The sequence below is a fragment of the Arachis stenosperma genome, chromosome 2 (genome assembly GCF_014773155.1).
Source record: "Arachis stenosperma cultivar V10309 chromosome 2, arast.V10309.gnm1.PFL2, whole genome shotgun sequence".
Classification (NCBI taxonomy): Eukaryota; Viridiplantae; Streptophyta; class Magnoliopsida; order Fabales; family Fabaceae; genus Arachis; species Arachis stenosperma.
This window is the reverse complement of record NC_080378.1, coordinates 16080554-16096714: the sequence shown is the minus strand read 5'-3', so window position 1 is coordinate 16096714 and position 16161 is coordinate 16080554. Positions and strand designations below refer to the sequence as shown.

At 28.0% G+C, this 16161-nt stretch overlaps 1 protein-coding gene across 1 annotated transcript; it reads left to right on the top strand.

Moving 5' to 3' along the window:
• Positions 1 to 7437: 7437 nt before the first annotated feature.
• On the top strand, positions 7438 to 8284 carry LOC130962638 (ethylene-responsive transcription factor 1B-like). The gene has a single exon (XM_057888826.1). It carries the CDS (start codon positions 7451 to 7453, stop codon positions 8282 to 8284), a length of 834 nt encoding a protein of 277 aa, XP_057744809.1. The 5' UTR covers positions 7438 to 7450.
• Positions 8285 to 16161: the final 7877 nt, after the last annotated feature.

The following is a 16161-nucleotide window of genomic DNA, read 5'->3' as shown; positions in this document are numbered from 1 at the left end:
ATGGTTTGTTCAACAGGCTATTCTAGGACAGAATAGGAGTATAAAAAAATTACCAAAGGCTTAAAGAGTGGGGTGAGACATATACTCAATGGTGCGATGACATCGGTGTTGAGAGATGGGTGTTGGCATTCGATGGTGGTCATCGTTGAGGACATATGATGACAAACTTGGTAGAGTGCATAAATTATGTCCTGAAGGGTGCACGCATTCTTCCTGTGACTGTCATTGTCTAGTCAACTTTCTATCGACTGAATGAATTGTTCACTCGGAAGAGTACTGAGGCTCATGAGCATCTTCGCAACGGATTCATGTATTCAGAATTTACAACGAAGAGAGTTGAAAAAAACTTTCGACGTGCAGAAAACATTGTGGTCAACTGGTTTGACAGGCGCAACGAGATGTTTAAGGTTCGCGAAATGCAAGATGGTACCATTTACATTGTTAACCTTGCTCAACGACACTGCGACTGTGGTCATTTCCAGGTCGAGCGACTCCCATGTTGCCACGTGCTTGGATGTTGCGCCAACCAGCGTCTTGATTGGCAAGTATACGTGCACGACATGTACAAGATGTCTGAAATTTGCAAGGTGTATAGAGGCTAGTTTGTTCCGATGGGTGACCCATCTACTTGGGATAGATATGAAAGAGCGAAGGTGATCGCCAACTAGACATTGAGGTGCACGACAAAAGGAAGACCGAAGTCAACCCGCTAGTTGAATGAGATAGATTCGCAGGATATGCGTGGTCCTCGCCGGTGCACTATATGTCGACGCGAGGGATATAGCCGTAGTCGATGTCCTCAACGCGCAAGTCCAAGCTCCGTTGGAGGTCATTAGTGGTTAAGCTTTTCAATGTAACTTTGTTATGGCGTACTTTACAATTATATGTTACTTTTTATGTAACCTCGTCATTTACTTTAACCTAGTTAACAATTTATACTAAAAAAAGTTTTTAACTTCATTACGTAACTTTTTAATAAGTAAACATTCCGTTCCAAAAGTGCAACATGATAATCTCAAACAGAGTTATACGAGAACAAAGCTAAATATGTAATAATAATAATAATAAAACTGAACAGAATCATCTAAATATAAGATACTGACACTGAATACAACTCTGAATACAACACTGATTACAAGACCAACTACAACAGACTACTTCTTCGGCGCCTTCTTCGAATACAAGGATGGGGTGTATTTATCCGGAGGCGCAGTCTGTGTCCGTAAGTTATACGGATGACCCTAAGACACATCGGCAAAAACTGGTGACTGTTGTTTGATCTACCCATAATGGCCTCCCCATTAATCGGGAGATCAAGAATATAACTCACATTTTCGAGCGTCACCATCACTTCACCGACCGGAAGATAAAATGTGTGAGTCTCCGGCTTCCAGCGTTCCACCAAGACACTCAGTAGTGCAGAATGACCTCTCATTTCGCCTACTCGCGAAACGTGTTGAAACCCAATCAATGTCAGTGCCGCTGCAGCTACCTCGTTAAAGGTATCTGGCGGATCAAGTTTTTTGGACAACAAATTCCTGATAGCCTGTAAAAAGAAAAATGATAATTATTAAATTCTAAATAATATCAGTTAATAATTTAGTAAAAAAAATTAGCAACAATAATTAAATAGTATTATTATTATTATCTTAAAAAATAATAATAAATTATTAAAAAATCATAAATATTTATTTATTATTTATTATTACAAAATAATAATAATTAATATACAATATTCTATAATGGCTAATAATAATAATAATAATAATAATAATAATAATAATAATAATAATAATAATAATAATAATAATAATAATAATAAACAGTATTCTATTATTAAATAATATTATTTATTATTACAAAATATTAGTTAACTATTAAAATTAATAAATTTTTTTTACTAAACAGTGTTAAAAAAATACCATTTACTAAATGGTATCATTATCATTATCATGAATGAAAAATAATAATAAATCACTAAAAATTAATAATAAATTATTAAACAATATTATTAATTATTAAAAATTAATAATAATTTATTTTCACTATCATAACCAGTATTATAAATAAATAATAATATACTAATCATAATAATAATTATTCAAATATAACAATAATAATAATAATAATAACCATTTATTATATTATCATTATCCTAAACGGTATTTTATTAATAAACAGTATTACTTATTATTAGAAAATATTAATAAATTATTAAAAAATAATAATTTTTAATTAAATATTGTTAACAAAAACGTTTACTAATAGTATTATTATTATTATCATGAAAAACAATAATAAATCACTAAAAAATAATAATACATTATTACACAGTATTATTATTAAAAAATATTAATAAATTATTCTCATTATCATACTCACTATTATAAATAATAATAATAATAATAATAATAACAACAACAACAACAGTAATAAAAAATGAAACCATAATGAGAAATAAATAATAGTATAATATACAACACAAATAAATAAATTTTGAATAAATATATATTCATCATTAAATATTAAAAAAAAGCTACTTACCCATTGAAAATGATCCAAATACTCAATATGTTTTTTCGGTTTGGTAAAATCACGCACCATTTTTTCTTTCTGTACCGTATACTTTTTCTTCTTCTACACTTTACTTCTTCACTCTTAACCCTCTTCACTCTTGCTTCCTTACTCTCCTTCAACTCTTCCTCAGCTTCAGTAATTTCGTTTTTTTACTTGGCTCCTCTAATTATCTGTGTTTTGACTTTTAAGGACCCGAATGAACATTCTCCATGACACGTGTCGCACATACAGCTAGGAAGAATGCAAAACGTAATTTCTGTTTTGTTTTGCAAGACTGACAAACATAACCTGCATTTTGTTTAGCTCAATACTGGTCAATACCTGCTTCTGTCAGCTTGCAGAATATATTTCGCAGCCTGGTTTCCTTTCCAATTCAATCGCAGCCTGTATTTTACAGTAGCTACAGATTTTTTATTTTATCATCTGTAAAATGTTACTTGTATTTTGCAGATCATTGAGCAATACAAGTCTACATTTATAAACAACTCACCATACATCCATAATTAAACTTATCACCATTATTTTAGCCATAACCAAATTAATATTTGTGGCTAGAAATGAGGTGTGTTATGATCGAATAGTAAAGAAATAATAATTCAAGTAAAGTAGAAGCATTGTGATATAAATGTAGCATTATAATATGCTAACCTGAGCTACACGTATATGGCATTATGCATTGGACATTGAAAGCAGACATAAACAAGAAAATAAGAGTATGTGTCGTCCAGTGAAGTTTTGACTAGATTAATTAATTAATATTATATACTATTATATTGTTAAGTGATGGAATGAAAAGTAAGAAAGGGACTATATATATAAAATTAAAGATAACTCCATGTATTATATTACTGTCATTATTTACCAAAATATTTAACAATTTTCAATTCACCACGTGAATAATCAAAATACATTATTCTGCAGTGGAACATTGAATTTAAGTAGCTGTAAGTATCATATCTTACGTAATCATTTTAACTTTTAAAAAAAGACAAACAAAATTCTTAATTTTTTTTTACAGATATTTTTATTTTTGAAAAAAAAAATACATTCATATCCCTGATCCTTATAAAATGTGGATAAATTAATCTTTCCGTTAAATTTATTTCGTTGGACTCGACGAAAAATTTTGACGTAACAAATATGGAGTTGATGATCTGTCAGTGACGAGATGATACGTGATTTTGAGCTTTTAAAAACAGGACATATTAGTCTCCAGACACAAAAACGACGCCGTTTCACTATTTCTTCTTTAAACACACTTTAATCCCCTTGTGCACTACCCAAGCTCAAATTTAGCGTCCTCGCAGCCCCTAGTGCAACCTCATTCTTCTTTAGATGACCTGGCCTCTCTTCCGCCTGTAAAACCCAGAACTTCTGAAAAATTTTATTACGAGTCAATTTAAAGTTATTTATTCATTAAGGATTTTAATTTCCGAAATTATTTTATTAAGGCTAGTTAAATCAAGTGTTGGTAATTAAATTTGGATTTTTATCTAATTTCATAATTATTGGATAATTTCTATATTTAAATTATAAATTTTAGTAATGGTAAAATAATAAATATTTTATGATTTACTTTAAATAATTGAGATTTTAGAATTTAATACTTTAATTCTTATGAATAAAAAAAATTAATTATATTATCTCTAATTACTGAATTAGAGCATTTCTTTGAAATTAATTTGTAATTTATGATCAAATAATATTTTTTTAAAGATAATTTTATTGAATTAAAATTTGATTCTAATTACGCCATTATCCCCTAATTTTATTAAAAATTACTTAAACTATCCCTAACTTAACACTAACCCTAATTTTGAAAATGATAAAACCTAATTTCCAAATATAAAAATATAAGTTAAAACACATAGAAATTTAATTTAAAAACATAAATTTTAGTTGAAAATAAAAATATAAGTTAAAACACATATAAATTGTTTTGAATTGTGGGATTTTTTTATAAATAATACAAAAGAAAAATATAAAAATTTTATTCGCAAAAGACAGAAAGTTTAGTTGAGTAATAGAAAAAGTATACTTTGTTTTTCTTTAAAAAGTTATTTGTTACATTCAAAAGATTTTTATATTTTCTTCCTTTACATTCAAAAAGTTGTGTTTTATCTTCAAAAATATTTTTTATTTATCGTCATAAAATTTCTGTATTTTTCCTCAACGAATTTCTGTATTTTCTTCTTATTTTTTATTTAAAAAATTGTATTTATCTTAAAAACGTTTATGCGTTTATTACCATAAAATTTTGGTATTTATCATCAATAAATTTTCGTATTTTTTTATTTATATTTTTATTCTTAAGGTTAATTGTTTTATATGCGTTCTTAATATTTTATTTTGATTAGAAGAAAGAATAAGATAAAATTAAAATATTAGATATATAAATAGGATGAGAAAAGTTTGAAATAAAAATAAGATATCTATCACACCCAAATATTGAGAAATAAATCAGTACTTCCAAAATAAATTTAAGTGAATTGTTAAATAAATAAAAATAGTGAGGAAAAATTAAGAGATTGAAAGGTTGTGTGTAGTGTTGTGTACTAATAACAAACAGGAAGTATAGAGACGAAATATTTTTAATTTACATTTCTAGAATCAACAATTAATTTCATTTATGATATGGGAAATTAATGGATGAGAAAAATATACATAAAATATTTCACAAAATATTTTTAAATATGCAAAATTTAACAGCACAATCATTTTTTAGTTAACTTTGTAACTCCATTAAATGGAGGTGTTCATGAAATAAAAATATTTGAAAGATAAGAGAATATCAGTTTATAGTTATTTTGTTTTATATTTTTAATTATTACTTACTTTATTTAATATTTCTTAATTACTCTTAAAATAATTAAATAATATTAAATATAATAGATATATAATTATGAGTATTATATAAAATTATAAATATTAATTTAAATAAAACAGTTTTGAGTCATTATTTTTCTAATATTATTGTTCATAAATACTATTAAATACCTCGCCAAAAGAAGAAACATCGTCTATCTCATTACTATTAATACTTTATCTTTTTATTAAGAAAATCAAAAGTTCTAAAATCATCATCGTTTTTAAATGTAACCATAATTTTTTTCATCCTTGGATTGCAGTGAGTAGTAGAGTGGAGTGAAATGTGTACGACAGAGAAAAGTGAGTTGGATCGTAGTTTAATATATGGATTAATCTCTACCTACAAGTGTTTTGCGCTTACAAGCTTTACAAGCCTGAAGAAAATAAAACTCACTAAACGCGCTGTTATGTGCTTTGTTAACAGCCTTTTAAATCAATTCAAATCAATTAACGCGCAAATATAAAACTTCCATTTTTCAAAAGATTTCGTTTTTTTTTTTTGAAATTTCTTGCCAAATTTGTTGGATCTCCTTCTTGTTTCGTTTTTTTTTTTCGATTTTCATGATTTCTAAAATCAAGCTTTGAAATTGTTTTGAAAATAATGGAACTTTAGAAATACACCCAAACGATTACAGAAATACACTCAAATGGTTACAAAAATACACCCAAACGATTACAGAAATACACCCAAAAGATTATAGAAATACACCCAAAGAATTTAAGAAATACACCCAAAATATGGGGGAGACAATATATTTCTTCTTGAAATCTTTTAATGTTTTACTGGTCAAGGATGAGGCACATGATAGAGACAATCTAAAAAAAATCTAGAAGAACAGTAAAACAGTACCTTGAATAATGTTTTTTCGTTTTTTCTGGTGATTTTTATGGAAATTTGTATCTTTTTTTCTTGAGTTCTTCTACTCTTCAGAATCGTAATTTGTTTCGAATGTCGCTTGAATCTTGACAGTTTACGTTTTGATTGAGGAAGAAGAGGAAGAGTGCGGCATAATAAACGTGTGCGTTGGAGGCTCGATTTTAAATGACTATATATATATAGGGGTATTTTTATATATCAATTAGAATTATTCAAATAACCAATATATTATTATATATTCAGTTGTATTTTTAAGTGGGTTTAATTTGATTAAAAAAACTGTAAATTGCTTGGTACTTGTAAAGACTATATATCAAAATCATAAAATTGATCGATATAAGACTTATAATAGGAAAAGAAAATTAAAAATGAGATTATCTACAACTAACCTAGCTTAGCCGCACAATTTAGATTACTGCATGAAAAGTTATCATTTCAATTTCAAATCTTAATTTAAAGAGAATGATGAAGATTCCATTTGAAATTACAATATATAATATCGAAAAAAGAGTCATACTATTATTTCTCCTGATAGTTTAATTTAATAAAAAAATATATAAATATTTATATTTCTAACACACCTTTTATATTTGAATTTTTTGTGTTTGTGTGAATTTTTTGTATAAGATTTTTTTATTTGTCTTATGTTAAATTTTTTTTATAATCAAGAATTGAACCTTAAATCTTTAAATTATAAAAATTCTAATACCGTATCATAATATTACTTCTTTGATCCCAAAAAATTAAGCTAACAGAAGAAGAAATATAAATGATTATATTTTAAAAAAAAATTGGAACATGAATTCAAACATACTAGGAAAGCTAAGTAACCAAAAGAAGGGGAAAATCACCGTTGAATTCTTCTATTTGAGATTGTCCAATAAATATATAGTAGAGATTCTAGATTGATCTAACAAGGAGACAAATGAGATTAATATTCTTTGTCAAATGTCAGCATAGGTGCTACTCACTTGAATTATTAGTATAAGAAACTAGAAATGATAGTGACACATAATTGTATTATAAGAAAGAAGAAGTAGTAGTATAGGGTTTGAGGTCAGTATAAATGATGATGATATGCTACATCAATTCAAACAGAAATTGAGATGATCATCATAGTTTCCCAAAATGACCAATAATAATAATCCTTTCTTGTTCCATAACACAGATTTTTGGGATGTTGATTCGGACACTGCCTCCTTTGGGTTCCAATCATTGAAAACCAAGAATGATTTTGATGAGCCATTTCAGGATTCTTTATCATTTGACATGATTGACTTCTCATTATCATCATCATCAGAATCAAGAACCCTAAAGAAGGAGAAGAAATACGAAGAAGAAGAGGAAGATGGTAAAAGAAGAGGAAGAAGAAGTTACATAGGAGTTCGAAAGAGGCCATGGGGAAAATTCGCAGCGGAAATTCGAGACACAACAAGGAATGGAAGAAGGGTTTGGCTTGGAACATTCGAGAGTGCTGAAGATGCTGCTTTGGCTTATGATCAAGCTGCATTCTCCATGAGAGGCTACTCTGCTCTTCTCAACTTTTCTTTCCAGAGGGTCAAAGATTCTTTGCAAGGAATCATCATGGATAATTCTGATTCCAACAACAAACACAAACCCTTTTCTTCTTCTTCACCTGCACTTGCACTCAAAGAGAGGAACTCCCTCCAAAGAAAATTGGCATCATGGTCCTCAAAGGCTAATAACAAGAACATCAAGAACAAAAACAAGGATTCATCATCATCATCATCATCATCTAAGGAATCTTCATCAACTACTACTACTAATAGTAATGGTGGTGTCATGGTTTTAGAGGATTTGGGAGTTGATTATCTTGAGCATCTACTAACCATTTCAGAGTCTCATCATCAAAACACAAGCCCTAACTACTATTGCAACAACAATGAAATCTTGTTCCACTCGCCAGGTGCGATTGTCTACAATGATCCAACAATCATGTAGTATCTATAATAAGAATAGAAATAAAGCTGGTTAATTAAGCTTCTAAACAAAATTTAGCAAAATTTGTATATTCTGTTACAAAATTTTATTATATATTGGATATATTATAATTATAGAGTCTACAATTTTATCTTATCCAAATATATAATAGAATCTCATAACAGAATAAACTATTTCTGTTTTATTTAGAAATTAACTAGCTAATTTTATCTCTATTTATTATAGTATCTTATTGTATATATATTTCACTAAATTTCCTCTACCTTTTCTTTCTTTTGGTTTGTATAAAAAGAATAAATAAAATGTAGAGCTAGGGCATGCATGCCCAAAAAAATAGTTCCCTTTTTATAATAGGTCTTTTCTTCTTTGTTGATCCACTTAACAAAGAAATGTTGTCAAATTGTTGTTATACAGTTATATAATAAACCTACCATTTGGCCCTCATCTTTATTAGTTGAACTCAACTTGTTCTCCAAAATTGGGTGATTCCTCCCTTATATAGTTTGCTTTTGCATGCATATCATGCTTTTAAACTGCATTTCATCACAACAACAAATACAACCATATTAGCCATACTATTATTGTTTTGGTATCTATCATATCATATTAGAATTATTGTAGTGGTAATATGAGACAACTTTCATGTGCTTCTTTTTTTAGTTTTTTCAATTATGATTCTAACTATAATCTAAAATCATGGAATATATTCTTGCTGAAATATGTTCTTCATCTTATATAGACTTTAGTGTTTATAAATCAACAAATGGTTTCAGCATGCAAATCAACACATACAGCAAATGCATAGTGCTTTATAAGCATTCAACAAATGCCATTACTTACTTACAAAGGTCATAGTTTGATGCTTCTTCAAAAAAGCTATATTATTCGTTAGCTATGTATGAATGATTATATTATCTAACATGGTTTTTTATACCAGAGCTTTTTTTAAGTTTAAAACTAAGTGTGATTATGCATCTATCTATTTTTTCTATACTATAATTCTATCTTTATTTAGAAGAATATGAAAAAATAAAAATAAAAATAAAAATCTAAACCTTTTAGTAATAAAACAATGCTAGAATCTTTCACATTAGTGATAGATATCAGTGTTAGCAATGGAATTAGCAACAGATATTATCTGTTTCTAAAATTTAAGAAAAACTCACCTTTCTATTTTTCTATCGCTATTCGATTTAAATTTGTTGCTAATTATGTCAATAGAAAAATATGCTCCTAAAATTTATCGATAATCAAAAAGATTTTAGTAGTAGAAGTTTTGAGATATTATGTCATAAACTCATCTATCTTAAAAGTTTAAACTTAAAAATAGAGACACGTGAATATAAATAAATACATTATCTACATGAAATATCATATTTTATAAAATTACAGTGCACAGTTTCTATTTAAAAGAAAAATAGTGCACAATTGCAACTGTGGCTATTACATAATGTTTCACAATTATCGCACCAAAGCACCACTACAATCACAATTACAACCGTAATTTAAAATCATATATTATTGTCAGAAAATCACTTTAAAGTTCAAACTATTAGATGCCATTATATATCTAATGCATCCTGCTATGCAAAAGTATTTATATATATATATATATATATATATATATATATATATATATATATTTAAAATTTGAAACATGTATTGTATATAGATCTATCTTTTACCCAAAAATTCTGCCGAAAATATATGTTGTTTAATTTATTTTAAATATATATTTTATAATTTAACATATATTTTATATAAATAATTAATTTTATTAAATTTTTATTTTATTTTTATTTGTTATCTTATTTTTTTTTTTACAAATAAAATTTGTTATATTTTTTTTTTAAATTAGTTATTCTTATTTTTCTCTAACAAAATTATGTAAAGATTCTGGTTGTTTTAGTTTATTTTAAAAAACTACAATAACATACAATAAAAATTCTTTATATCTTCTTTTCTTATTATTTCATAATTTTATTAAATTTAGTGACTGATTTTTTATATAGCTTTAACGTAATATATAATTAATAAGCACAGTGTATATCCATTTCAATAAATGCATCAAGAAATTAGAGTCACTGAAAATTATTGATCCTTAGCTTGAAAAACCTTAGAGTAGTGAATTTTTTCATTAGGCCAAATTTAAAAGACCTATGTATTCTTATCGTTCTTCAGAAATATGAAATATCTGAACACTTTTACTCAGTATCAAAAAGTTAGAAATTATTAGATGGGAAAAAAATCAAACAATGAGGAAGTCGTTGCATGTATATATATTTCATCATTAAGATTGAGAAAACAAGAATTGATCTTCTTGTCGGAGTTATCTATAGCATCAATATATATCAGGCACAATATTTTTTATAAACTAAATTATCCTCCATATGACCATATATATATATCTAATAATATATTTTAATTAAGGTGAATTTGAATTCGTATTCTAACATGGGTTGCTATTTATGAATGTTGATTAATTTTCATGAAATTTCCTACGCCCAATGGCAAATGTAGAAATTGTAACACATATATAAACTTATCAATCTTTTAATTTCCAACCAATTTTGAATCAACAGGATAATCCATACATAAAACCAAAGTATTAAACACAAAGCTATATGTTCTTAATATAAATAATTTGAATGAAAAAAGAAGAAAGAAAACTAAACCTACCTCTTAATAATGTAATCGATCACCATTATTGTATATCGCTAGCTTGTCCAGCATCTTTCCCTCAATAATTTTGTACTCCTCAATTAACGTACCTTGAAATAGTAAAATTAAAAGTCACAAAATTAGTTTCATTTATATATTGAAAGCATTCCATCATTGATATGAATCTTTGAGAAATGCAAAAGAGGATTGAAGAGGGGTTTTATGTGTGAAAGGTAGGGTTTAGCGAACACAGATCTAATTGAGAGAGAGAAGAAGAAAATGAGAAGGAGAGTGAGAGTGAGAGTGGCGAAAATGAAATACTTAATATACCACATACACCTAGCTAGTAGCTACCTACTTTATCAATCATTATATTATATCTTCTGTACGGTTATTGAAATTTTTAATAGAGGAAGGGCAGTAAGTTTTTGTATTTTGTAATTATCAATTGGTCATTAATAATATTTTTAATGGTGTAAAATTATATTTAATAATAAAAAATTACTCACTTTTCTTTTTTTTTTTTATGGTTAAGTGTTAACAAAATTATTAAATAAGTGCTGTCCTTTAGACTTTTTTTTTTAAATTAAGTGCCATATATATGTTGACACTTAATATTAATAAAATTTTAGACTTATTTATTTGGTTACATTTTTATAATTTCATAAATTTTTAATTGAATTTTTATGATTTTAAAATTTATAATTAGGGTAGAATATATTTTTTGTCTTTAAAATTTGTTAAAAATTTTAAAAATACTTCTAAATTTTATTCTATTTTAATTTTGTCCCATAAATTTTTTATTTATATCATATATATTCTTGACAGCTAATTTTTAAAAAACTTAGGACTAATTCAACAATAATTTTATAAGAACAACTATTAACACAAGTATATCAGAGATAGTTATCATGTATTATTGATAGATAATTCTAAATTTTTTGAATATTTAGTTGTTATAGGTATATTTGATGCAAATAAAAATTTTTTAAGACAAAATTAAAATAAAATAAAACTTAAAGATATTTTTAAAATTTTTGACAAACTTAAAGAATAAAAAATATACTTTAATTTACTACTTATAATTATATTATATAAAATAAAACTTTTAGTTAGGTCTTTATTATTATCTGTTTTCATAAAAAAATATTTTTAAAGGTAAGTACTAATTGAACAAGATTAGGAACCATTACTTTTTATCAACATTAATAAACACTTTTAGTTAATATTTTATTTTTATACTATATATTAAAAATTAGAGTTTAATGTTTAAAGTTTAAAAATAATTAAAATTTAAGAGATATAAAAAAAGGTAGATAAAGTAAGAAAAACTCTTAAGAAATTAATTATGATATCACTCAACTCTAATCACCTATAATGTAGACTGCAATAAAAAGGTATAATAACAGCAAAAAAAAATCCCTAAATTTAACCTAAAATTAAAAAAAATAACCGTATATTGTTCACTCTGTTATCTTCCTCTCCTACCATAGCACCCTCCATTGCGATTCACAGCTCTACTAACCACTGTTGCGCCTTCTTTATCGATTCGCCACCCCCAAGACCATTGCAGCGCCCTCCCCCGCCTCTCGCGATTTGCCGTGCCCAGGATCACCCCAGAGCCTTCCCTCGCGCTTCGCAATGCCGCCGATCACCGCATCGCCCTCTCCCTCGGAAATCGTTGCACACAAGACTACCACAGCGCCTTCCCTCCCGATTTGTAGCATCGCCGACAGCCGCAACGCCTTTCCCTTCGCTATTCGTCGCACCCAAGACCACTTCATCGCCCTCCCCCTCATGATTCACACCGCAACCCACCACTGTAGTGTCCTCTCCCTCGCAAACAAAGCGCCGCTAATCACCGCAACGCCCTCCTGCATTGCGTTCTTGTTTTTGTTTTATTCTTTTCTTTAATGGTTTTGTCAAATATTTCTTTTCAATTAAATGGATGTTTTTTTGCAGGATTTTGTATGTTTTCTGTCCATGATTTTTTATGTGGGTTATTGGATATTTCTTTTCTAAGTTTTGGTATGTTTATTTTTCGGGGTGTGTGTTTTTGGTTTTTAATTTTTTTTAATTATTTTTTCAAATGTTTCTCTCTAATTAAATAGATGTTTCTTTTATAGGGTTTTTGACGTTTTTCTAAGTAAATAAATGGTTTTTTTTTTATTTGGGTTACTAGATGATTCTTTCCTAGGTTTTATGATATTTCTTTTTGAATAAGTAGATATTTTTTTTTATTCGGGTTCCTGAATGTTTCTTTTCTAGGTTTTTGAATATTTCTTTTCAGGAAGAGGACGCGGCGACGGCGCGTATTTTTGAAATTTAAAAAGTTGGCTCAAGTTAGTTGATACCCTAATTGATTACCTAACAAAGTTGATAAAGTAACTAACGAAAGATAAGTAGATTATTCTATTACTGTTGAATTAACGCAAATTTATCATGTAAATTGCTAACAAGTATAAATTATAACACTCAATCTAATAAATGGATTGAATAATCCTTCTCTCTCAACATGAATCTTATCACTCCCTCTTAATTAAGTCCTCTTATCTCTCTCTTTGTTTCTCTTTCAATTATTTTTTTTCTTCAAATTCTCCAATCAATCTATGATTACTTTCATGGTATTAGAGTATCGGTTCTGATCCATGGAAACTACAAGTCATACCACTATTTCTGCATTATCATTAAGAGTTTCAATCAAGAACATATCCTTTAAGTTGGATGAAGACAACTTTATTTCATGAAAACATCAAATTTTAGCGTTCATTAAATTCAATTAACTTAAAAATAATCTTAATAAAAAAAAATTTCCAAAAGTTATTAATATGAAGAAAACGATGCAACTGAGATTGAAACACAAGAGTTTTTAGAATGGAAATAAGACGATCAATTTCATTACGAAAAATTCAAATTTTTACAGCAAATCAAAACGTTCTAAAATTAATTTGCATCTTTGAGGGATTAGAATGGTGCAGAAACTTGCTCCTATGGTGATGCAGAAGCATAAATTTTATGCTTGTGTTGTTTATTAAAGTAAACTAGTTTAGTTTATATTATTGTGCTATGTGATGTATTAGTCTCATATTGCCTAGTTTATAAAGACTTCCTCATTAATATAAATAACCCATATATTCTCCTTCGCTTTTCAAATTGAATTGATTGAGATATATTTATAATAAGTTTTGTATTTATTTTTCTTTAGTCTCTTTTTAAAGTAAGAGGTGTATTCTTGGCTTGGCCTACTAACAAAGTAGCTAGGTTCTTGACTATTTCACATTGTGGGGTTATTAACCTCACTAAAATTGGTGAGTCAAACGACATTTCAACATCAATTTAATATCAGAGTAACGTCGGTCATCGCCTTGCTCCAATAAAAATTTATTTGCTTTGTGGCAACGGGTCTTTGGCAAAGTTAATACTCAAGTTGACCTTTGAAATTTGATGTCAGACTCAAATTGACCCCTAAAATTTTAGTCAACCCAAATTAGATCCTAAATTTACAACAATAACTCGCGTTGACTTCTGAGCTAATTTCCATTAATGACGTGCTAATTTGGGATGTTAGTTTATTATGTTAAATAAAACAAAATGACATCAATTTACATTAGCGCTTAATTTTCAATGAAATGATATTGTTTCACACAAATGAGATAAAACACTTCTCATTTTATGATATCAATGGTGAGAAAGATATACATTTTATGTTAAACAACATAATTTCATTGAAAATTGAATGCGAATATAAAGCGATATCTTTTGTTTTATCTAGCATGGCAAATTAACATGCCATTAGCACCTCATTAACGGAGATAACTTTAGGGGCTAACGCGAGTTTTCATTGTAAATTTGGGCGGTATAATTTGAGTCAACTAAAAATTTTAGGAATCAACTTAAGTTTGACCTCAAATTTCAAAGAATAAATTGAGTATTAACTCGTCTTTGGCATGTGTGGTCTCATTGCCATTGCAAGATGTCATTAGTGCATGTTGTTCGTTGTGGAGGTTCAGTTAATATCCTTCATGTTCTCTTAATTTCTTTTGGTTTCTATTTTTGTGCGGTGGTTATCCTTGGTGTATCATCATCATCATTAGTGCATTTTCATTATTATGCATTATCATAGCATCGAAGAATCAGAGCATCATCACCATTGCATCACTATTAGTGCATAGTGCTCAACATCATTGTCGCATTTCCCCTTTGTTTTGACATCGACATAGTAGTAAAAGATGAATCCAAAGAATAAAATTACTCAAAAATTCAAATGGAAGAGCATGACACAACACAAGTCACAAAGCAAAAGACTTATGAATCAAAGTTTATATTCCTGAGTTTAAAGGGAGGCTTTAACTAGATTTTATCGACTGAATTTGCATAAATGAGACAGTATTCGAGTTAAAAAATATTCTTAATGACAAACAAGTGAAGCTTGTAGCAAACAAGCTAAAGCATCATGTATCAGTGTGGTGGGAGAATATAAAGTGTCATCAGAAAGAGAAAGAACAAGAAAGATCAAGACATGGGATAATATGCGTCTGAGATCAAGCGCAAGTTCCTTTCTAACTATTATAGGTAAGACACATTCATCAAATTGCACAATTTGAAGCAAAAGTCATTGTCTGTAGAAGAATATACATCGAGTTCGAAGAGTTGCTTATAAAGGCTGACATTCATAAGCTTAAAGAACAAACCATTGCTCGTTATATTGGACGAATGAATATAGAAATTTCTAATGTTATTCAACTACAACCATATTAGACTTTGGATAGTGTCATTAGACTGAATTAAAGATTGAAAAGCAAAGAACACAGGGGAATAACATTCAGTCACCGAAGGAAAAAGAGGTCATACTCGATGGTCAACAAGAAACAAAGGCAGCTTCTTTTAAAACTTCACAAAGAAATAAAGAGCGTTTGTCATCAAGCAAGAATTACTTCAGATGTCAAGATTTTGCACATATTGTTGCTAATTTTTCATACAGAAGAGTTATTACTCTTGTCAAGGAAAAAGTTCATGAAGAATAATCAAGGAACGAGAGAAGGAATGTGAGGTTGACTATAATATTGAAGAAGTTTTAATTAATTGTGGAGAAGCCTTAGTAGTTCGTCGTAGCTTGAATATTACAATGCTAATAGAAGATGAGAATTGGCATCACCACAATATCTTTCACATAAGATGTATTGTTAAACAGAAAGCTTGCAAGTCATCATAGATAG